Source organism: Desmodus rotundus, chromosome 5 (genome assembly GCF_022682495.2).
Source record: "Desmodus rotundus isolate HL8 chromosome 5, HLdesRot8A.1, whole genome shotgun sequence".
Classification (NCBI taxonomy): Eukaryota; Metazoa; Chordata; class Mammalia; order Chiroptera; family Phyllostomidae; genus Desmodus; species Desmodus rotundus.
The window spans coordinates 11,583,206-11,607,091 of record NC_071391.1 but is presented as its reverse complement, the minus strand read 5'-3'; the positions used below and the strand labels follow the sequence as shown (position 1 = coordinate 11,607,091).

Below are 23,886 nucleotides of genomic sequence, written 5' to 3'. Positions count from 1 at the left end.
GTAAGTACTCTAAGGTTACACAACTAAGGAGAAAAGGATTTTTTTCTCCTTTTTTAAATTTTTATTGAATTTACTGAGGACAGGAGAGGATTTGAACAGAGTTGAATTCAGGTCTGTCTCATTTCAAAGTGCAGTTTGTATCTTAATCTCTCTCCCATTTCATCATTCCCTTAATGTGAAAGTAAGATATAAACAGGAACAAAAATTCCACTTGCTGAGTACATGTAAAAGCTATTATTTCAGTATATTTGAAGAAAAGCATAAAGAAAAATTTATGAAGTAGTTCTTCCCTAAACATATATGTGAATCATAACCATCTGATCCAAATTTATCCAACATAAAGAGATTTATTTTTATAGATATGAATACATTTAGTATGTTTTTAATAAAGTAATTGACAGTGGAAGGGGTCTGGACAAAGCCTGAGAATTCCTGATGTGTTAAATATTCTATGAATAACAATGAGATTATTTGGTATTATAAAAGAAAAGAGTTAAGAGTAACAAAGTATTTTTGTCTTAAAACTCTCTCCAAGCAGCAATTGAAGAGAAGTTACCTGCTGAAAACTGCAGGCTTTTAATGTACTGTTTTCTTCTTATCATGTTCGGAAGCACGTGACTTTCAGCACTTCTCATACACTGCAGGGGAGATACCACTGGGGATGGGGACCTGGATGGGAAGTCTTCTATCACCCAGTGCTCTGTCCTTCTGGACCCAGAAGAGAGAGTCTCCTCGTTCCCTTCCTGACAACAACTTAACATAAAATAAGCACTCATTAGAATCTGAAATTGTGTTTTGTTTTTCATAGCCGGTAATTGTTAGTTGAGTGCAAGGAGAACAACACAAGCGATTAATTTAATTAAGTGATTGGAATAGTGATGACATACTCAGACATGACCACTATTAAAGTTGTGTGTAAAATATCGTTGCAGTTTATTTCACAGATATAGAAAGAGCAAAGGTAAATCATTACAAATGGAATACTAGTATTTTTCCTTATTTTACCATTGAATACATATTTTTGTTTATAACTATGCCTTTACAATTCACCCTGTGTCAATTGGGCAATTCATCTGTTAAAATTTTGTTTTAACTAGTGTGGAGCTCTGAGCACATTTAGATACACTTTTCTTCTCCAGTGACCTTGAGGAGGTCCTGCTGTTATTAAGCCCAACTTCCATTCCTACATTTCTGTACCTGTATCAATAGGGTCATGTCTGTTCTCCACAGTGAGGGCAAGAAGGGGAATCCATAGGCTGATGTGCATACTCTGAGGTGCAATATGAATCTACAGCTCCTGATCCTTTGGATATTTGTTAATAAATTTGGGGCAGAATGATGAGAAATAGAGGTTTCAGGAAGTTCTCTACATGTGATCCCTGTCCCTGAAACTTGTTCAGCATCGGCTGAAAGACAAGGAGCACTGATGAACTTGGTGTAAGATGAACATACTAGCATAGAATAAAGTAAAATAAAGGGAACTCAGTATTACAAAAAAAATTACAAAGGCTCTTTATTGCTTCAGTTTGCAAATGACACTCAGTCATTGATTCAACAAATAACAACCTGGAACGGGGCGTGGTCAGTAGTCAGGTAGAAACATTTGTGAACAAAATGGAAAAGGTCATGCCGGATTGAAACTTTCAGTTAGGGCCAGAGTGTTTTTAAAGTTCTTATTTATTTATTTACTACTTATATTTGTAGGTGTTATGGTGCAATATTTATAGAGAGAGACAATTACATAGGAATGAGACAAACAAACCCATTTTATCCCATAAACTCCCCCTGAATGAGCAAGTTTATTACAACCATTGTTTAAAAAAATGGACCCTTGCGAGGTTGAGTTGATTTGACATGGATAGAGGGGTTCTCAGCCCATGATGTCTTACTGGGACTTACCTATGAATGGAGAAGGAAGGGATAAAATCCTCTTTGAAACAGTGAAGTTTATCTATTACTAGTCTCCCTTAGCTTGGGGAGAAGATTAAGAACGATAATGACTGCTCCCTATGTTTAATTTAGAAACAATGATAAGCAGTGAAAAATACTTATCATTAGGCTCTGGTGAACACATAATAATGTATATCAAATACCTGAACTATAGCTGTCAGGATCTTCCAATAAACACCTTCGGTGAAAACATGGCTTCAGTCAGAACATAATTTATTGCCAACTACTTTTTTCAGGGCACCTTTCACATCCTTATTCCTCAAACTGTAGATGAGTGGGTTTAACATGGGGATGACAACGGTGTAGAAAACAGAGGCCACTTTGTCCGTGTGCATGGAGTAACTGGAGCTGGGTCGGAAATACATGAAGAGGAGCGTCCCATAAAATATAGCCACAGTGGTTAAGTGGGAGGCACAGGTAGAGAAGGCTTTGCGTCTGCCCGTGGCAGATTTGATGCGAAGGATGGTAGTTATGATGTAGCTGTAGGAGAGGAGGACAGTGATGATGCTGGACCCCACAACATAACTACAGGAAATGGTCATTGCTATTTCACTGGTGGTTGTGTCTGAAGCAGAAAGGGCTAGTAAGGGAGGGATGTCACAGAAAAAGTGATCAATGATATTGGAATTGCAGAATGATAATGGGAAAGTACAAGAGGTGAAGATTGCCATATCTATAAAACCTGCAGAGTGGGCAGTGGCCACCAGCTGGAGGCACACTCTCCTGGACATGGTCACTGTATACAGAAGGGGATTACAAATGGCTATGTAACGGTCATAGGCCATGACGGACAGCATGATACATTCTACATCTGCAAAGGCACCAAAAAAGAACATCTGAACAGCACATAAGCTATAAGAGATCTTCTTTTGTTCAGATAAGAAATCAGTCAGCATCTTTGGAGAGACAGTGGAGGAGTAGCAGACATCACAGAAAGACAGATTGCTCAGGAAATAATACATGGGCGTGTGGAGCCGCGCGTCCATGCTGATCAGCAGGATCATCCCTAGGTTGGCAATCACAGTGATGCCATAAACCAGCAGGAAGAGCACAAAGAGCCCCTGCTGCACATCCCGCCTGCCAGAGAGTCCTAAGAGTATGAAGTCTGTGAACACGGTGCAGTTCTCAACAGCCATCACTCAGGTTGGCAATCCCTGGTTGTGGAGGAAGGAAAAGGATGTGCAGTGTTAACATCATCTATCTTGTCAGTTAAATTGCTGATTCTCTCTATTTCTCAGTCATTAGAAAAAGAAGTAAACAATGCTAGAACTCCATGAGGACATCTGACTCTTTGTAAATACATGCATTATAATGTAACTCAATACAGGTGAATGATCATATCTCTTACATTTACATAGCATTATACCAAGTTTGTGGCATATTTTTTCATTAAATCATGCTATTTCCATACCAACCTCTGTACTATTTATGGTAATTTTTGTAACTCCTTTCTTCGAGATTAAGATATTGATGTTCTCATGGCTGAGGCAATAGTTCTTAAATTAATTGTTTCAGTAACCCACTCTTCTGATAAGATTGTTGCTGTTTTTCAGTATTGTGGAGCCTGTGTTATATCCTGTAATTGAGAACCACAGTTAGCTGAGAGGTACAAAGAGTGGATATGTTGTTTTATTTTTCTTCACTGTTAGAATTGTGGATGGGCAGAGACATGGTGGTGTCTGGATAGAACATTCCCCTATTCCCTGCTCACCCCTCATGTCCTTCCAGTCTCCACAGCCTGGGAGTGAGATTGTCTGTGATCAGGAGCCCCTGGAGCAAGAGGGTGGTGGTGCTTGGGAAGAGGCTGGAGGGGCCCATGGGCGAGAGGTAGACTGGAATAGGCCTGGGCTAACCATGCTCCCTCTGACAGTGGATGTGGTTCAGCAGAGCTTCTGCAGAATGTTTGGGACCTGACTCCAGGCATGCTGGTCTCAGGGGTGACAGAGAGGTAAGAAAGGGTTGTTGTATTTCTGTGTGAGTCACTTTCCTCTAACCAACTAGAATCCACATAATGTATTCACCAACAGAACAGATGTGTCACTCAGAGGATAAAAGTTCTCATGTCCACAGCCCAGTAAATTCAGAGAGAATTCACATTGAACTATGTCTTCATTTCCCTAAAATTTGAAATTTTGGTTCTTGTTTTCTTTGATCCCTATTTTCCTTACGTAGCTCTGAAATCTGCCTCTCTGCTTTAAAAGAATTGGTCTTTGGGGGGCCAATTATGTTGTATGTCCCACTGTTCTAATTTACCCAATCAATTATGTCATGTATGTCATATGTGACCCCTTCTGTTCTGTGAGAATACAGTGACAGTGGAGTGGAAGATAGAAGAACAGAAAAAGAAAATCTGATTAGTGATGTAGTTTCCATGGGTATTTCTGCAAACCCTGGGCACAAAGTCATTTGAATAGATGTGTTCCTGAAGACACATCTTTTAACATGATTTGCTTAATAAAAGGAAATATTTCTTCTAAAATATACAAAGTACTGGAAAGAGATTAAAAATAAAAAATCTTTCCTCCTCCTCAGTCCATGCTTGCTTTTCATTGTATTTCCTGCCATTTATGTATATGTCTTTAATATAATTAGAATGATAAAAATAATTAAAATTTTGTATAACATTACATACCCTTTATAGGCTTCATAGCATACATTCACTCCAATGATGATAAAAATTAGAGAAATCTAGTAGAGACATCAGACGAACAGCAAGTCCCTGTGTGTGTCCAGGACCACTGACTTCTGTGGTCCACCCAGTCTGTCTGCAGGAGGGCTCAGCCCTGCCTCCCCACTGAGCTGCGTTATTTGGCTGTCTCTGTGTCTGCTCCCTGGGCGTTGAACACGTCCTCTCAGGAATACGTGGCATATACAATTAATTATATGTTTTGTCATGTGTTATTTTTCTACAGGCAGGGTGATTGAGAAAGAACTACAGACTTAAAAAACTGTTAGGTGTGTTGAATAACCACCTAAGTATTTTTCCACCAGGTAAACACAAGAGCATTCTGTACCTGTGGGACCAAAGAGCTCCACTACCATTGTCTTATTTCCCTGGGGTGTGTGTGGAGGGCGCAGAGTCCTCCTTGGTCACCTTCTTTAGATTCCTCCCCACCCTCATTTTCCCCTCAGGTGCTCCCTGTCTCCAGGGATGCCAGCTGCCTCAGGGGACACACTCTTCCAGCAGGATCCAAAGGTGATCTTCATAAACTGGGAGCCCCTGTAGTGTAACTCCCACTCCCCATGACATCCAGAGTATGGATAGCAACATATGGTCAAAAAGTAGATAATTTAAATTAATTCCCAAAGGTTTTATGTTCTAATATACTGAGTTTCTTTAACTATGGGTGGAGGGGGAACACAATTTAAGACTTCAGAGAAAATAAGAGAGAAAAGATTTCTATATCTTAGGGATTTCCTGATATTCCAGGCACCCCACACCCAGTGCAGCATAGAGTACAGTCTACTCACAATCTCCTAGGTCCAAATAAGGCTGTTTGGCCCTGAGGCCTGGGTCTTTATCACAAAGTGCAGCACAGGACAAAGCCACCAAGGAAAACCAGTTCAGTAAGGCTTCCTGGTGCAGGAAAAGGGAAGTAGCAAGTGAAGCCTGCTAAAAATACCTCTGATGGTTCATAAGTAAGGTAGCATTTTATGGTGACAAAAGTCATTGATTTAATGAAATAGTTTATATGGAAGTCATATGCTTTGTTAACTTTACAATAATATTTTGAAAATGTATGTTGATAAGAAACTGTTAGTGATTTAAAATCTCTGTAATAGGATTAATAGCATACTTTCAGTCCAATAAAGATAAAAATTAGAGAAATCTAAAACAGAAATCAGACCATTGCCTACAATCTGATAGTAAGTAGTCTTTGGTTTTTGGAAAACTTCTTAACGATATGAATATGTGTATTTTAAAATGTACGTTTTTGAAAGTTCAAATGTGCCTGCATCCAAACCCTAAACAACAATCAGAAAACTAGCTTTTCCGAGACTGTTTGTGGACCGTAACACAATTGCTGCCAAATTGTCAAATAGTTGTGTATGTTTTTATAAAGTGTATGGAATTACAGTCTTCTGCTTTTATCCTCTCACGTCTGTATCCTTTCATTCACTTCTGTGTATATGAGATTTCCCCAAGCTGTTACAGATGAGTGTATCAGGGTGAAGCAAGAGGGCGGCCCCACATAGGGATTTGTAATGGGGTGCAGAACTGAAGGCATCCAGGAAATATTAGAAAAATATAAATAGGATGTCCTCAACCCCACAAACCTGAGTTGGGGCAAGGGACACATGGAACAGGGCCATTCAGAGTTGTTTTGTACAGCAACAGCTGTGCAGGTAACCTCTGGCATGGTCATTTAACATATCTATAACGTTTACCTGGTTTCATAGATATGTTGTACAGGCCAGGCCAAGCTTTGAGTCAGGGAGATGGAAGTGACTTCCAGTGAAGGTGTAACTGGGAGGCAACTCCCCCTGGTTCCTGCCCTGCTTGAGAGCTTGGAGATGATTGGCTCCATGCCAAGGGGCCATACCTGCCCAGACTTACTTTGGCAGCCCAGCAAAGCTGGAAGAATCCTGGAATGCTGGCAGGTGTAACTGATTGTAGGAGGAGTTGGAAGTGGGGCTGCCTAGGAAGACTGGTGCTGGAATTTAAACCCAGGCATAGCAGCTGTACTGCAGAGAGGATCAGGCGGTTTTGGCGAGTGCGCACCCTGTGGTGGAGACACAGTTGATGTTGCTGGGGGCCTGAATCACAGACTTGTACTTCTTTTCCTGAGATATGGTACCCTGACTGGGCAGAAGGAGATGAACCTGTGGGTATTCTAAAGGACTTTAGTATTTTAATGCAGACATTAAGTCATGACTGTAAGTCTATATAACTTTGAAGTAAATAATTCCTTTCCTTTTCACCAACGTCTTGCACTGAGAGACGTCTCTCCCTGGTGGTGGGCTAGGAGAACCTAGTAGGGGGGGGGCCCACAGAGAGAAAGAGGGGGATCCCTTGGTAATAGTATGTCGTTCATCCCCCCACCCCGTCTGTTCTGCAACATGAGGATAGTTATTCATTCTCTTTGCTGTGTAGTATTCCAATTAATAATCACATTAAATATTTTTGTCAAGTCCCAAATAATGCTAAATTGATCACTTTTGTACAGCCTTTGCATGTACATACTTTCTCATTTCTGATGGGTACAAAATACTAAGAGGATTTTGGGGACAGATGCAACAGAAAGCTGCCATTCAGTTTAACAAAGTTGAACATCAGGTTTGAATTCCGTCAGTGGGTGAGAGCTGTAGACGTTCTACATTCAGGCAGGTGCTTGGTATTAATATTGAGAATCTTTCTCATGGTAGCTGATCTTTTGGTGAGGCCTGGTGCAGCACGTACATACAGAAAATATGTAAGTGCGAAGTATACAACTTGTTTTAAAAAATATCCTCGTAATCAGTATCCAGACCAAGAAACAGAACATTATTACAATCGCTAAAGCCTTCTACATTCTCCCTTCTTTTTAGTTGTCTTTAGTTCACACATTAGACTCAGATCTGTTTAGAGTAGCTAGAAACGTATGCAGTCTGATTTTAAACACATTTCCGTTGTGTTACAGGGGAGCAGTGTGCCAGCTCGATGCTGTTATCGTTCTGCTTTCAGGGTCCACACCCATCTGTGCTTGGGCTTTGGTCTAGGTCAGTTGCACTCCTGCCACGTTGCTGTTCAGGACACGACCCAGGTCAGAGGTAGAACTTCCAAGGCCATGGGTTAAAATGGACGTATTATTACTACAAGAAGCATCTCCTGTTGTTATTCTACTGTATTGTGTCTGAGAATCCCAGCAACAATACCTCCCTAGAGAACAGAGCAGCGTCCTTTTCCTCCTTGGGTTTCCCTAGCAATCTGGAATGTTCTCACAGAAAAGGATTTTTTTCAAGTATCTGCATTTTTTATTTAGTACTTTTAAATTTATTTATTATTTGGCTTTCTTTTATTGCTATTCAATTACAATTGTCTGTATTTCCTCCCCATCCCTCCACCCCACCCCAGACAAACCCACCTCCCTCCCCCACCTCCACCCTCCCCCTTGGTTTTGTCCATGTGTCCTTTATAGTAGTTCCTGAAAACCCCTCTCCCCACTGTCCCCTCCCCAATCCCCTTTGGGTATTGTTACATTGCTCTTAACTTCAGTGTCTCTGGTTATATTTTGTTTGCTTTATTCTTTTGTTGATTAGGAAAAGCATTTTGTAACTGCACCTAGATATTGAATGACTTCAGGTTTTGTGTTACTGTGGCAAAAATTTAAGATTGCCCTTGCTTCTTGTGTGGTCCTTCAAATTCATGTCCTTGTCCCTGTTTAGTAAACAAGCCACTTCCAGTAATTTGGCACTTAACAAAGTTGAGCAGAGGCATGTGAAATTGTCAAATATTTTGATAAATGCTGTTTTGTGTATTTGTTTTCCAAATAATTTCTCTGCATGTCTTTAACATTCTCTTGTTTCATTATCCACTTTCTTAAGTAACTGTATTTCAAAATAATTACTATGCCAAAGGGGCATTTTGGGGGGTAATATAACTGCTCTTCTTTCATTGTATAACATTGAATTCCCTTGGGACACAAATTTTGTATTTTTTATATACATGTATATATATATTTGAAATCTATCAGTCTACCTATCTAATCTATATGGCTATAGATATGTTTTTCTACATTCTCACAATCCTTAGCATAGAATTAATATGAATAATGACTCAGTACATGTGTGTTTTAAGTATTTTTCTCTGTTTAGGCTGGTGGATATTGAACAAAGTGTAGAAATAAACAGCCATTATAAGCTGCTTCTGCTAATGTAGTTCATTTGCATGAAGGTATTTTTAGTAGTTTATTTTTTATGGTATTTTTTCATTACCATTTATCACCCTTATACTCTCGTTCACTTCTACCCACCCCATGAGTACAATCTTTTATGAAATATATGTTTTTGGACTATGCTTTACAAAATACAATGTATTCTACTATACCGTTGCTCATATATAGTTCCAGTGGAAACTGGAGCAGAGATAGATGAAATGGACAAATCTGAGGAGTGTTCCGATGTGAATGCTCTTTACTTAGAGTGTAAGTGTCATGTGGGTCTTTACAGATCCATCACTTCAGTGCCCACAGCCATTCATGTACTTTCTGGTGGGTGATGGAATGTGTATTGCCAAGCCTCATACCCTGAGATTGTTGTTTTAGTGACATCTAACAAGAGGTAAAATGTCATCTAATACTTCATTTTAGTACCTATTTGTCTGTTTTGTCACTTGGTGTCACTGACACCATGCAGGTGCTTTGGATAATAGACATGGAATGCTCTGTGCTTGAGCTAAGAACACGCAGGATCTCATCTTGGAGATGGTGATGTAGTAACAGATGATATTAGTACAATGCTTAAAGGAAATAGTTACCCGTGATTTAAGAATGGGGCATTTAACCACAGCTGAGAAGTGTGTTGTTTCATTCTTATGATATTTGAAATAGGTAAATTAAGCACACTTTTTACATGAAAGGGAGGGGTGTGTGTGTGTGAGTGTGTGTGTAAAGAGAAGAGGACCTAAGTGAGTAGCCTTGTGCAGTCCAGTGCTCTGTCCTCCAGGAAGAAAAGGGGAGGGGCTCCAGGTTTTTCTATAGAATGGCAACCTTAAAATTAAATGAATGTTCTGAGACCCTGAAATTATATAATGTTTCTTATAACAGTATTAATAATTATTAATTAATAGTGTAAGTATCAGGTGCAATTACCTTAAGTTATTGAAATAGATTTTAGCATTACTTAACATCCAACCAGTAAGCAATGACCACTATTATAATTGTGTTTAAACTAAGGTTTCAGTTTATTTCACAGATTGACAGAGAACCAAATTAAGGCATTACAACTGGAATACTAATGTAAATACTATTTGTTTGTTTGTTTTTTTCTCCATTAAAAAAGTGTTTTTGATAATAATTCTTCAACTTAAACTACATCAACTGAGAATTTCATGTTTTTTGTTAAAATTAATTAGTTTAATGCTATGAACATGTTGTAAAGGTAGATACAGTACATACATTAAGCAACTTTATACATTAAAAGGACAGTGGCTATTAGAGGACATCAAGGTTTATAGCCCCAAGCACCATTCATGCAGTTTCTCTTCAGTTGTTAAGAGCAGGTATCTGTTCCCCAGAGCCAGGGCAAGAGGGGAAACCTACAGTCTGAGGTGAAGGCTGTGATGTGCCAACTAAATGTAGAGCTGCTGATGCTGCTGACCCCTCGGGTAGCACGATCAGAAATAGAGGATCTCCCCAATATCCCCTCCCCACTCCCCTCTTGCTATTGTTACATTGTTCTTAATTTCAATGTCTCTGGGAATATTTTGTTTGCTTTTTTCTTTTGTTGATTATGTTCCAGTTAAAGGTGAGATAATATGGTATTTGTCCCTCACTGCGTGGCTTATTTCACTCAGCATAATGCTCTCCAGTTCCATCCATGCTGCTGCAAAGGGTATAATCTCCTTCTTTCTCTCTGCTGCATAGAATTCCATTGTGTAAATATTCCGTAGGGAGGTGGGATTGGCTGGTGTGGGGTGGAGGGATGGGGAGAAAATGCAGACAATTGTAACTGAATAAAAAAAAAAGAAATAGAGGATCTGAGAAGTTGTCTACATCACATGAACCGTGTCCCTGAAACCTACTCAGCTTTGTGCAAAGAAGAAATACAGGTGGATTTTGCATAAAATGAACATGCTAGAATAAAACAAAACAAAGGTATTTTCTTTTTCATACACAAAGGGTGACTTTTACATCTGTCTTGCAGGGGGCACAACTTCATTAATTGCATAAATATTTTTGAATGGCATCCTGAAAATGAGCATTGTAAATAACAAAGTAGAAATACCAGTGAACCAGACAGACAAGAGCCTTGCAGTTATGGAACTTTGAGGGAAGGGAGGACAATATTAATTACTCTTACTCACTCATTTACTACTAGTTATTTCTAAGTGTTATGATAGGAAATTTATAGGATGATACAAGCACATAGGAAGAAGACAACAAAAACTAACTTAAACCACTAAAACTCCCTTCTGGCTCAGCAAGTTTGTTAAAACCATTTGCTTAAAAAATGGAACTTTAAACATGGAGGAACATGGTACTATGCCCATATCTCTGGGGTATATATACCCATGAAGAGAGCAGAGTAATACATACAGACCCTCTTTACAAAACTAAGAGTAAGCCTATTGTGTGTCTTTAGTTTGAAGAGAACAAGATTCATGATGACTATTATCTGCATTCAATTTTGTCAGAAAGGGAATAAAGAAATACTCAGAATTGTATTTGTGAGACTACAGAAAACTGTGTCAAAGTGCCTAAATTTTAATTCTCAACAACTGTAAATGAATGTTTTTTGGTGAACATGTTTTCACCCAGAACATAATTTAGTGACAACAACTTTTTTCAGGGCACCTTTCACATCCTTATTCCTCAAACTGTAGATGAGTGGGTTTAACATGGGGATGACAACTGTGTAGAAAACAGAGGCCATTTTGTCCGTGTCCATGGAGTAGCTTGAGTTGGGTCGGAAATACATGAAGAGGAGTGTCCCATAAAATACAGCCACAGCGGTTAAGTGGGAGGCACAGGAAGAGAAGGCTTTGCATCTGCCTGCGGCGGACTTCATGCGAATGATGGTAGTTATGATGTAGCTGTAGGAGAGGAGGACAGTGATGATGCTGGACCCCACAAGACAACTACAGGAAACGGTCATTGCTATTTCACTGGTGGCTGTGTCTGAGGTGGAGATGGCTAGTAAGGGTGGTAAGTCACAGAAGAAGTGATTGATGATATTGGAATTGCAGAATGACAATCGAATTGTGCAATAGGTAAAGATTGCCATATCCATAAAACCTGCAGTGTAGGCAGTGGCCACAAGCTGGATGCACACTCTCCTGGACATGGCTGTTTTATAGAGAAGGGGTTTACAAATAGCTACGTAACGGTCATAGGCCATGACAGACAGCATGACACATTCTGCATCTGCAAAGGCACCAAAAAGCATTTGAACCACACATAAATTATATGCGATCTTCTTTTGCTCAGATAAGAAATCAGCCAGCATCTTGGGAGAGACAGAGGAAGAGTAGCAGACATCACAGAAAGACAGATTGCTCAGGAAATAATACATGGGCGTGTGGAGCCGCGCGTCCATGCTGATCAGCAGGATCATCCCTAGGTTGGCGACCACAGTGATGCCATAAACCAGCAGGAAGAGCACAAAGAGCCCCTGCTGCACATCCTGCCTGCCAGAGAGTCCTAAGAGTATGAAGTCTGTGAACACGGTGCAGTTCTCAACAGCCATCACTCAGGTTGGCAATCCCTGGTTGTGGAGGAAGGAAATGCAAGTGGAGGGCAAAAGCATCTTACTGTCTTATCAGTTAAACTGCTGTTTCTTTCTATTTGTCAGCAGTTAGAAAAAGAGCTCAACAATGTACATTCTCTTTAAGTAAACTGTCTCTGCAAAGTTTCCAATATTACATAAGTTGTAAAAATGACAATAAATAGCTTAAATTGCATTGCACTATATAGAATATGTAGCACACTTTGATCCAAATTAAATCATTTCATTTCCATACCAAACTATGTAGAGTTTTTCCATCTTAGAGATTAAGAAATTGATGTCCTCAGAGTCAACTAAGTTGTTTGTAGAAGTATTTACTCCGGAAAACCCACATCCTATTACATGGCTGTTTCTGTTCCTGATGTAGTATAAGTGTTGTTATATTCTGAAATGAAAAGCACAGAAAAGTAAGTGATGCAGGTAACAAAAATATTTCTTTCTCCCCTCATTATCCAATACTCTAAAGCAGGCAGATCACTGGCTTATTTCTCGAAGTTTCAGGTGCCCACCTCTCCATTATCCCCTTGTCCTATCCAGCCTCAGTCACCAAGGGATATAGATAGGCTGTGATCCAGGACTCCCAGAGCAGGGAGCATCACTAGAGGAGAAGGTGGAGGGGTCTCCGTGGACGGTAGGTTAGAGGGCACAGGCTGGAACAAGTAGGGCTCAAAGTGCTCCCTCTGACATCACTGCTCGGGCAGGTGTGTTGGGACCTGACAGTAGGCATCCTGGTAGCACAGGTGACCCAGAGGCAAGTGTGGATTGCTGTGTGAGACCCTCCAGTCTAATCTGCTAGAACCCACTGAATCTATTCACCAAAAGATCAAGTGTCCAGGATACAATGTCATGTCTCATGTGTGCACAGTCCCACAATCTCAGAGAAATTATCATGTGAACTGGGCCCCATCCAACTCCTAGACATTGTGACATTGCTTGACTGTGTTCTTGATTCCCTCCCTGTTTAGAATCTCTGAAATCTGCTTTCCTTTGGTTAAAAAGAGTTGGTCCTTGGAAGGTCAATATAATTCTATGTTCTCCTGTTATATTCTACATGAACCAGGCATATCATATATAACGTAATACCTGACCTCTCTATTCTGTGGGAATATGAGAAAGTGGAGCAGAATGTAGAAAAGAGAAAGAATTACATCTGAATAATGATGTATGATCCATATGCAGGTCTCCAAAATTCTTGGTGTGACCTCATCTAGTTATCTGTGCTTGTAGAGACACGTTTTTTAAAAAAACTTCATTTCCAACCAAGAATATTTATAAAGTATGTAAAAGTACAGGTAAGATAGTAAAAACAAAAAATGTCCAACCACTTTCATAAATAATACTCACATTTTATTCTTTCTTGACATTTATGAATGTCTTTAAAATAATGAGATTGATGAAAGTAAAATTTTGTATACTATTTCTTACCCTCCACTAGTCTGATAACATGGTTTATGTCAAATGAAGGTAAATACATCTAAATAAATCTAAAATAGAGATGAGAAAACCACAATAAAATCCTGTACCTGTTCTGGATCCCGGATTTCTTTGTTCCCTGCTTTCTGTCTGCCAGAGGGTTCAGCACTGTCCCCTCGGTGACCTGGCTTATATCACCCTTGCTGTGTCTGGACCTGGGTGCTGGTCTCTCAGGAACAAGGGACAGTTATAAGAAGATGTTGTATCATGTGTTATTCCCTACAGGCTGGTGATTGAGAAAGAAACATGGACCTTTTGAAATGTTGCTTTTGTCCCTCCCTACCGTATTGTCTAATATTGTACTTACTTAGCAATAGTAAAATGAGTGTATTGAGGGCTCTTTGCGACCAGCTCACCAAATCTTATGCAGGTATATGGTTTCCATCTCATAATTTACAAAAACATCCACTCAAGTCATACACAAAGACACACATATACAAACACTCTCACATTAGATATTTTTACAAAATAAAGATTTTTGTAAAAACAGGCAAAACTGACTATAATCATAGTGCTTAGGGAAAAGTACACTTTTTGCATCTTATTGGATATTTAATATTCAAACAAAAATTACACCAGAATAAATACAGCTTATGTGCAAATAGTTACTCTGAAAAATGACAATGCAACCTTTTTTACATTAATTTGTTCATTCTTCTTTTGCTAATATCATTAGGTTTATAGAGAATCTTTATACCACAAAATTTTGATATGAGTATAATTATATATACATAAATTATCATAGGTAGTTTCTTCTTCAAAATAAATTCTAAGAAATGAACTTGAAGAGCATATAAATTTGACAATCAATTTTGACCTTTTTAACAGAGTGAGATGTTTTATGTTGTATAATAATCACCATATATTATCATGTATGTTATGATGCATACATCCTGAGTTGTTTCTAATAAACTCATTATCTGAAACAGAAATTGAAACCTAGAAGTAATAAGTAGAGTCTTTTAGACATTTTCATTGAACTCATAAAATTGCTCAGAATAGGTGTTCTTTGAATGTTTTGTAAAATTCACCTGTGAGACTGTCTGGTCCAAGACTTTGGTTTCTTTGGAGTTTTTTAGTTATTGCTTCAATTTGCGTAGTTGTAACCTGTCTATTCAGGTTCTCTGATTCTTCCTGATTCAGTGTTGCAAGATTGTATGTTTCTAGCAACTTATCTATTTTGTCCTGATTGTCCAATTTGTTAGCATATAGTTGTTTGTATTATTATTTTACAACCATTTGTATTTCCTTCATGTGGAGAAGAGGGATATCTCGTGCACTATTGGTGAGCTTGGAGATTGGTGCAGCCACGGTAGAAAGCATATGGAGTATATTTTAAACAATTAAAAATAAAACTGCTTATGACCCAGGAATTCCATTTCTGTGAATTTATGCTTGGTATGCTTTGTAACGGCACCAAGGGAAAAAAGGTTCACTAGTCTCCTGCTAACTGGAAACAATATTAGAAGGGTCAACACATTAAAAGTCCTAGAGGAAAACATAATAGGCAAGAAATCTCAGACATTCCAAGCAGTAGTGTTTTCACCTACATCTCCCCTTGAGCAGAGGACATTAATGAAAGAATAAACAATGGGACTTATATCAAAATAAAAAGCTTCTGCCTGGCTAAAGAAAACATCAGCAAAATGAAAAGGGAACCTACCGTATCGGAAAAATGTATTTATAAATGATACCTTGGAGAAGGGTTTGATCTCCAAAATATATAAAGAATTCAGAAGAGTCTACTCAAAGAAGACAAAGAACCCAATTAAAAAATGGGCAAAGGACCTGAACAGATAATTCTCCAAATAGGACATACAGAGAGCTCAGAGACACATGAAAGGATGCTAGCCATTGGAGAGATACAAATTAAAACCGCAAGGTGATACCACTCCACACCAGTCAGAGTGACCATCATAAACAAATCAACAAACAAGTGCTGGTGAGGTTGTGGAGAAAAGGAAACCCGAGTGCACTGTTGGTGGGAATGCAGACTGGTGCAGCCACTCTGGAAAACACCATGGAATTTCCTCAGAAAACTAAAAATGGAACTGCCTTTTGACCCAGTGATACCACTGCTTGAGTTATCCCCAAAGAATGCTGAAGCAGCAATTCAAAAGAAGCTATGCACCCCAATACTCAGCAGCAAAATTTCCAATAACCAAGTTTTGGAAGCCACCCAAGTGCCTACCAGTAAATGAGTGGGTCAAAATTTATGGTACAATTACCCAATGGAATACTACACAGCAGAGAGAAAGAAGGAGCTCCTACTCTTGCAACAGCATGGATGGATCTGGAGAGAATTATGCTAAGTGAACTAAGCCAGGCATTGAAAGTCAAATACCATCAGATCTCACCTGCAAGTGGACCCTATTAAACCAAACAAACAAGCAAGCAAGCAAAACATAACCAGAGACAATGAAATAAAGAACAAACCAGAAAACATCCCTTTGTCAGAAAACAAAGGGATGGGGGGTGTCTAATAATGGAGTAAAATAGGGGAATGGTCATTAATGATCATACATGAAGGACACATGGACAAACCAAAGGGAAGGATGGAGGATGTGGGTAGGGGATTGGTTAGGCAGGTGTGAGTAGTGTGGGAAATTGGAGACAACTGTAGTTGAACATCAATAAAAAAAGAAAGTGCTCACATTTTGAATAAGACACATTTGTTTAAAAATATAGTGATCATTTGTAAGCAACTTTACATATTATTACAGAAATATTCCTTAAAAGTTGCTCCATTATTTTACAAGAATATACTGAACTTTTTTATAGACAACGCAGCACTGGAACTAAATATTTTACATTAAATTTCTGAAGTTTCTTAGAATCTAATGGTGCATTCACAGATTTGCTCCTTGGAGAACCTTTTTGATATGTAATGTACATTATATTACTTAAATGAAAAGTATATAGCTAGACAAATTTAAAATATATACCGTTTAACCAAGACTAAAACAACAAATAGAACACCAAAACAGAATCACCAAAGCATTCTACTCGAGGATATCCTTTTTAAAAATGATTTTACAGATTTGTGTTTAAAGAGAGGGGATAGGAGGGAGAAAAAGAAGGAGAGAAACATGTTGTGAGAGGGAAAGAGCAGTTGGTTGCCTCTTGTACACGACCCGACAGGGAAAGAACCTGCAACCCGAGTCTGTGCCCTGACTGGGAATCAAACTGGCAACCTTTCACTTTGTGGATGACACCCAACAAACTGAGCCCCATCCATCAGGGCACCTGAAAACCTCTGAAGTCACTAGTGTCTTCATGCAAAGCAATAACTACATTTTTGGTTATTATCATGGAAGATTAACTTTTAACTGAGCACAAGCAGACACCTAAAGCATGTGCTGCTGCGGTCAGTTACACACTTGTTCACGTTGTTGCGTTCAGTTGCAAAGATGGATCCGATTGGTGTACACCATAGTTTTGTACAAGTATATTGTTACTTTTTGATCTACTTTCACGTACATGCTAGGCAGTGGAGTTGTTTTCTCTTTTGTTATTACTACTAATTTTAGTGTGAACACTCCTGAAATACCTTTTAGTAGACATAAACACCCATTTATCTTGTATATAAAACTAGGAGTTGAAAATGTGTGTGGGTGTGTATGTAAAATTAATATTTAGTAAATATCATCATACAGTTTTTCTATGAAGTCTGCCAATCCACCTGGCAGTAACACACTGCCCTTGTGTGAGTCCCTTAATGAACATCCTCACCAGTAACTAAGAGAATCTTTTCCTTTAACTGCAGCCATTATTTGGAATATTTGATATTCCTGACAACTAACAAAGTTGAATATTCACTTTTATAAAGTGTGTCTCCTAGTGCAAATTCAGAGGCCTGTTAAGGGGACCAGCTTGGTGGTAGTGGGGCTCCCACATCCCAAACTCTCTGTCTGTCTGCCATCACTGCCACTTCCAGTCCAGGTCTGACTGGCCTACAGCTATAATGCATTCCACTGGTATGAGTGTGTTCCCTGCCATCTGCCATTGTCTCAATCATGCCCAGCGGGTATGAGCACTGACAGACTCATGTTACTATAATCCAGGATGCAGTGACTTGAATAAAGAATAAGATTACTGACTTTTAAACCCCTCATTTGACAGAGTGGAACCTGAGGTCCGAAGAGAAAGAGTGGTTTGTTGAAGGTCACAGGTAGAGTGAGATGGGAGGAGACACTCTGACTGAATGTTGTAATTGCTTCCGTGGTTCAGACCATGTTTCTGCAGAAGATTTCAAGCTTGGTTGGACATGCTGCCTCTTCATATGTAGCCATGCACTTATAGATACCATGAGAATTATTTCATTTTTGGTTCATCAAATTTTGCTAACCAGATTTTTACCACACAGAGCTGTTTGCTTGGATTATTATACATAGATCCTTCATCCTTGGTAGTGCCTGTGTTTGGAGATATTAATGCCTGAGCAGAAATAAAGAACTCTAGTTAAGGAATTATTGTGTAACACTGATTGATTACACAAAATTACTGAAGGAGACTATGCTCAGGAGCCAGAGATGGGAAGACAAACCTACAGATGTTGGCACGACAGTGTAGTTGTATTCTGGGGAAAGAACTCTACTGAAGTTAGGACTGTAAGTTGAAAGAAGGTATATCAAGTGTGCGTGGAAAGAGTCCAGCCATTTTTAATATAAGAATCATTTGTGTCACATCAATGTAGCCTGTCAGCCAAGGAGCTTGGACTGGAATGGACATACTGAACAATGATCACTACCCTGCAGTAGTCAGTGTTGCAGTATAATGCTATGAACATGGTGTAAAGAGAGATAAAGTACATATATTAAGCACACTGCATACATTAAAGGGACAGTGCCTATTAGAGAAGGTCAAGGTCCTCCACCCCCAAGCACCGTTCATGCAATTTCTGTTCTGTTGACAAGAGCAGGTGTCTGTTCCCCAGAGCGAGGGCAAGAGGGAAAATCCACAGTCTGAGGTGAAGGCTGTGAAGCGCCAAATAAATGTAGAGCTGCTGATGCTGCTGACCCATGGGGTAGCACGATCAGAAATAGAGGTTCTGAGAAGTTGTCTATATCACATGAACCATATACCTGATACCTAGCCAGCCTTGGGCAAAGAAGAAATACAGGTGGGTTTTGTGTAAAATGAACATGCTAGAATAAAACAAAACAAAGTTATTGTCTTTTTCATAGACAAAGGCTGCATTTTCCATCTGTATTGCAGGGGGCACATCTTCATTCATTGCATAAATATTTATGAATGCCACCCTGAAAATGAGCATTGTAAATAACAAAGTAGAAATACCTGTGAACTAGATAGAGAGGAGCCTTGCAGTTATTGAACTCTGAGCGAAGGCAGGACAGTTTTAATTTACTCTTACTCATTCATTTACTAGTTATTAATTCTAAGTGTTATGATGGGAAATTTATAGGATGATATGAGCACATAGGAAGAAGACAGCAGAAGGTAATTTAAACCACTAAAGCTCCCTTCGGGTTCAGCAAGTTTATTAAAATCATTTCCTTAAAAATGGAGCTTTAAACCTGGAGGAACATGGTACTATGCCCATAACTCTCTGGGATATATACCAATGAATAGAGCAGAGTAATACATAAAGACCCCCTTTACAAATCCAAGAGTAAACCTATTACGAGTCTTTAGTTTGAAGAGATGAAGATTCATGATGACTATTCTCTGCATTCAATTTAGGCACAAAGGGAATAAAGAAATATTCAGATTTATTTGTGAGACTACAACAAAACTGTGTCAAAGTGCCTAAATTGCAATTCTCAACATCTCTAAATGAATATTTTTTGGTGAACATGTTTTCACACAGAACATAATTTAGTGACAACGACCTTTTTCAGGACACCTTTCACATCCTTATTCCTCACAGTGTAGATGAGTGGGTTTAACATGGGGATGACAACTGTGTAGAAAACAGAGGCCACTTTGTCTGTGTCCATGGAGTAGCTTGAGTTGGGTCGGAAATACATGAAGAGGAGCGTCCCATAAAACATAGCCACAGCAGTTAAATGGGAGGCACAGGTAGAGAAGGCTTTGTGTCTGCCTGTGGCGGACTTCATGTGAAGGATGGTAGTTATTATGTAGCTGTAGGAGAGGAGGACAGTGATGACGCTGTACCCCACAACACAACTACAGTAAATGGTCATTGCTATTTCACTGGTGGTTGTGTCTGAGGTGGAGATGGCTAGTAAGGGTGGTAAGTCACAGAAAAAGTGATTGATGATATTGGAATTGCAGAATGACAATCGAAATGTGAAATAGGTAAAGATTGCCATATCCATAAAACCTGCAGTGTAGGCAGTGGCCACCAGCTGGATGCACACCCTCCTGGACATGGTCACTGTATACAGAAGAGGATTACAAATGGCTACATAACGGTCATAGGCCATGACAGACAGCATGATACATTCTACATCTGCAAAGGCACCAAGAAAGAACATCTGAACAGCACATAAGCTATATGAGATCTTCTTTTGCTCAGATAAGAAATCAGCCAGCATCTTTGGAGAGATAGTGGAGGAGTAGCAGACGTCACAGAAAGACAGATTGCTCAGGAAATAATACATGGGCGTGTGGAGCCGGGCATCCATGCTGATCAGCAGGATCATCCCTAGGTTGGCGATCACAGTGATGCCATAAACCAGCAGGAAGAGCACAAAGAGCCCCTGCTGCACATCCCGCCTGCCAGAGAGTCCTAAGAGTATGAAGTCCGTGAACACGGTGCAGTTCTCAACAGCCATCACTCAGGTTGGCAATCCCTGGTTGTGGAGGAAGGAAATGGATGTGCAGTGTTAACATCATCTATCTTATCAGTTAAATTGCTGATTCTTTCTATTTCTCAGTAATCAGAAAAAGAAGTAAACAATGCCAGAACTCCTTGAGGAAATCTGACTCTTTGGAAATACTTGATATATAATGTAAATCCATAAACATTAATGATCCTATATCTTACATTTATATAACATTATACCTAGTTTGTGGCACAGTTTTATATTAAATCATGCTATTTCCATACCAACCTATGTAGTATTTGTGATAATTTTTGTTACTCCTTTCTTAGAGATTAAGAAATTGATGCTTTCATAGCTGAGGCAATAGTTCTTTAATTACTTGGTTCAGTAAACCACTCTTCTGATAAGATTGTTGCTGTTTTTCAGTATTGTGGAGACTCTGTTGTATCCTGTAATTGCGAAACATAGTTAGTTGAGAGGTACAAGGAGTGCATATGTTGTTTTGTTTTCCTCCATTGTCACAATTGTGGACGGGCAGAGATATGGTGATGTCTGGATGGAACATTCCCCTATTCCCTACTATCCCCTCATGTCCTTTCCAGTCTGCACAACCATGGAGAGAGATAGTCTGTGACTCAGGACCCCCTGGAGCAGGAGGGTGCTGGTGCTCGGGAAGAGGCTGGAGGGTCCCCATGGGTGAGAGTTAGACTGGAATAGGCCTGGGCTCACTGTGCTCCCTCTGACAGCGGCTGCTGTTCAGTAGAGCTTCTGCATAGTGTTTGTGACCTGACTCCAGGCATGCTGGTCTCAGGGGTGACAGAGAGGTAAGAAAGGGTTGTTGTATTTCTGTGTGAGTCACTTTCCTGTAACCAGCCAGAATCCCCACGATGTATTCACCAACAGAACAGACCTTGTCCGTCACAGGATGAAAGTCCTCATCTGTCCACAGCCCAGTAAATTCAGAGAGAATTCACATTGAACTATGTCTCCATTTCCCTAAAGTGTAAAATATTGCTTCTTGTGTTCTTTGATTTCTATTTTCCTTAAGTAGCTCTGAAATCTGCCCTTCTTTGCTTTAAAAGCATTGGTCTTTGGGAGGCCAATTATGTTGTATGTCCCACTGTTCTAATTTACCCAATCAATTATGTTATGTGTGTTGTATGTGACCCCTTGTGTTCTGTGCAAATAGTGACAGTGGAGTGGAAGATAGAAGAACAGAAACAGAAAAGCAGATTAATGATGTATTATCCATGGGTGTTTCTCCAAACCCTTGGCATAAACTCATTTGAATATCTGTTCCTGAAAACACATCTTTTAAAAATGCTTTGATATTTCTTTTAAAATATACAAAGTATAGCTAAGAGATTAAAAATGAAAAGTCCTATCACCTCCACAATTCATGCTGGCATTTCATTGTATTTCCTGCCGTTTATATATGTCTTTAAAATAGTTAGATTGATAAAAGTAATTAAAATTTTGTATAACATTACATACCCTTTATAGGTTAGATAGCATATATTCAGTGCAATGATGATAAAAATTAGAGAAATCTGATACAGACATGAGAGGAACAGCAAGTCCAGGTGCATTGACTTCCGTGCTCCACCCAGTCTGTCTGCAGGAGGGCTCAGCCCTGCCTCCCCACTGAGCTCCGTTAAATCTCCTTCTCCTTGTCTGCTTGCTGGGCGTTGAACACAGCCTCTCAGGAATACGTGACAGATACAATTAATTATATGTTTTGTCATGTGTTATTTTTCTACAGGCAGGGTGATTGAGAAAAAACTACAGACTTAAAAAACTGTTAGGTGTGTTGAAAAACCACCTAAGTTTTTTTCCACCAGGTAACCACAAGAGAGTGCTGTAGCTGTGGGACCAAAGAGCTCCACTACCATTGTCTTAATTCTCTGGGGTGTGTGGGGAGGATGCAGAGTCCTCCTTGGTCACCTTCTTCAGATTCCTCCCCCCCTCCTTTTCCCCTCAGGTGCTCCCTGTCTCCAGGGATGCCAGCTGCCTCAGGGGACACACTCTTCCAGCAGGATCCAAAGGTGATCTTCATAAACTGGGAGCCCCTGTAGTGTAACTCCCATTCCCCATGACATCCAGAGTATGGAGAGCAATATATTCTCCAAAAGTAGATAATTTAAATTCATTCCCGAAGGTTTTATGTTCTAATAGAATGGTTTTCTTTAACTACATGTGGGGCGGGGAAGATTCACAACACAAGTTAAGACTTCAGAGCAAACAAGGGAGAAAAGATTTTCTATGTCTACAGGGCATTCCTTATATCCTGGGCGCCCCACACCCAGTAGTTAGAAGAGAACAGTCTTCTCTGGATCTCCTTCTTCCAGATAATGGATGTTCTGCCCTGAGGCCTGGGTCTTTATCACAAAGTGCAGAGCTTGACAAAGCCACCAAAGAAAACCAGTTCAGTAAGGATTCCTGAGTCAGGAACAAGGAAAGTAGTTTCTGAAGGCTGCTAAAAATACCTGTGATATATCAGTGAGGTAGCACTTTCTGGTAAAAAAAAAAAAAAAAAAAGAAGACAATCATTTAATGAAATACTTTATATGGAAGTTGTATTCTTTGTTAATTTTACAATAATATTCTGAAAATGTGTGTTGATAAGAAACTGTTAGTAATTTAAAATCTCTGTAATAGGTTTAATAGCATACTTTCAGTCCAATAAAGATAAAAATTAGAGAAATCTAAAACAGAAATCAGACCATTGCCTACCATCTGATAGTAAGTAGTCTTTGGTATTTGGAAAACTTTTTAATGATATGTATATGTGTATTTCAAAAACTACGTTACTGAAAGTTCAAATGTGCCTGCATCCAAACCCTGAACAACGAGAAAACTAGCTTTTCCGCGACTGTTAGTGGACCGTAACACAATCGCTGCCAAATTGTCAAATAGTTGTGTATGTTTTTATAAAGTGTATGGAATTATAGTCTTCTGCTTTTATCCTCTCACGTCTGTTCATTCAGTTCTATGTATATGAGATTTCTCCAAGCTGTTACATGTGAGTGTATCATGGTGCAGCCAAGAGGGCAGCCCAACATAGGGATTTGTAATGGGGTGCAGAACTGAAGGCATCCAGGAAATATTAGAAAATATTTGACAGTCGATTTTGGCCTTTTTAACAGAGTGAGATGGTTTATGTTGTGTAATAATCACCATATATTATCATATATGTTATGATGCATACATCCTGAGTTGTTTCTAATAAACTCATTATTGGTACAGAAATTGAAACCTAGAGGTAATAAGTAAAGTAGAGTCTTTT

At 39.3% G+C, this 23,886-nt stretch overlaps 3 protein-coding genes across 3 annotated transcripts; all 3 read right to left on the bottom strand.

Moving 5' to 3' along the window:
- Positions 1-690: 690 nt before the first annotated feature.
- On the bottom strand, positions 691-3,086 carry LOC128781062 (olfactory receptor 5AR1). The gene is made up of 2 exons (XM_053925234.1): positions 2,094-3,086; positions 691-739 (listed from the first exon to the last, which is right to left on the bottom strand). Exon 1 carries the CDS (start codon positions 3,084-3,086, stop codon positions 2,148-2,150), a length of 939 nt encoding a protein of 312 aa, XP_053781209.1. The 3' UTR covers positions 691-739; positions 2,094-2,147.
- Positions 3,087-9,910: 6,824 nt separating this feature from the next.
- LOC112302687 (olfactory receptor 8U9) lies at positions 9,911-12,517 on the bottom strand. The gene has a single exon (XM_045193585.2). The coding sequence runs from the start codon at positions 12,334-12,336 to the stop codon at positions 11,401-11,403; it is 936 nt and encodes a 311-aa protein (XP_045049520.2). The 5' UTR covers positions 12,337-12,517; the 3' UTR covers positions 9,911-11,400.
- A 4,959-nt stretch (positions 12,518-17,476) lies between these two features.
- LOC128780838 (olfactory receptor 5AP2) lies at positions 17,477-20,609 on the bottom strand. The gene is made up of 2 exons (XM_053923859.1): positions 19,695-20,609; positions 17,477-17,509 (listed from the first exon to the last, which is right to left on the bottom strand). The coding sequence occupies exons 1-2, from the start codon at positions 20,607-20,609 to the stop codon at positions 17,477-17,479; spliced, it is 948 nt and encodes a 315-aa protein (XP_053779834.1).
- Positions 20,610-23,886: the final 3,277 nt, after the last annotated feature.

Bases quoted from the DNA above. Each gene is read 5' to 3' on its own strand.
- LOC112302687 (XM_045193585.2), bottom strand. From the start codon at position 12,336: ATGGCTGTTGAGAACTGCACCGTGTTCACAGACTTCATACTCTTAGGA.
- LOC128781062 (XM_053925234.1), bottom strand. From the start codon at position 3,086: ATGGCTGTTGAGAACTGCACCGTGTTCACAGACTTCATACTCTTAGGA.
- LOC128780838 (XM_053923859.1), bottom strand. From the start codon at position 20,609: ATGGCTGTTGAGAACTGCACCGTGTTCACGGACTTCATACTCTTAGGA. The intron at 17,510-19,694 runs GTCACTAAATTA...CAGACTTCATAG, and splicing joins GTGTCCTGAAAAAGGTCGTT to AAAAACTGTATGATGATATT.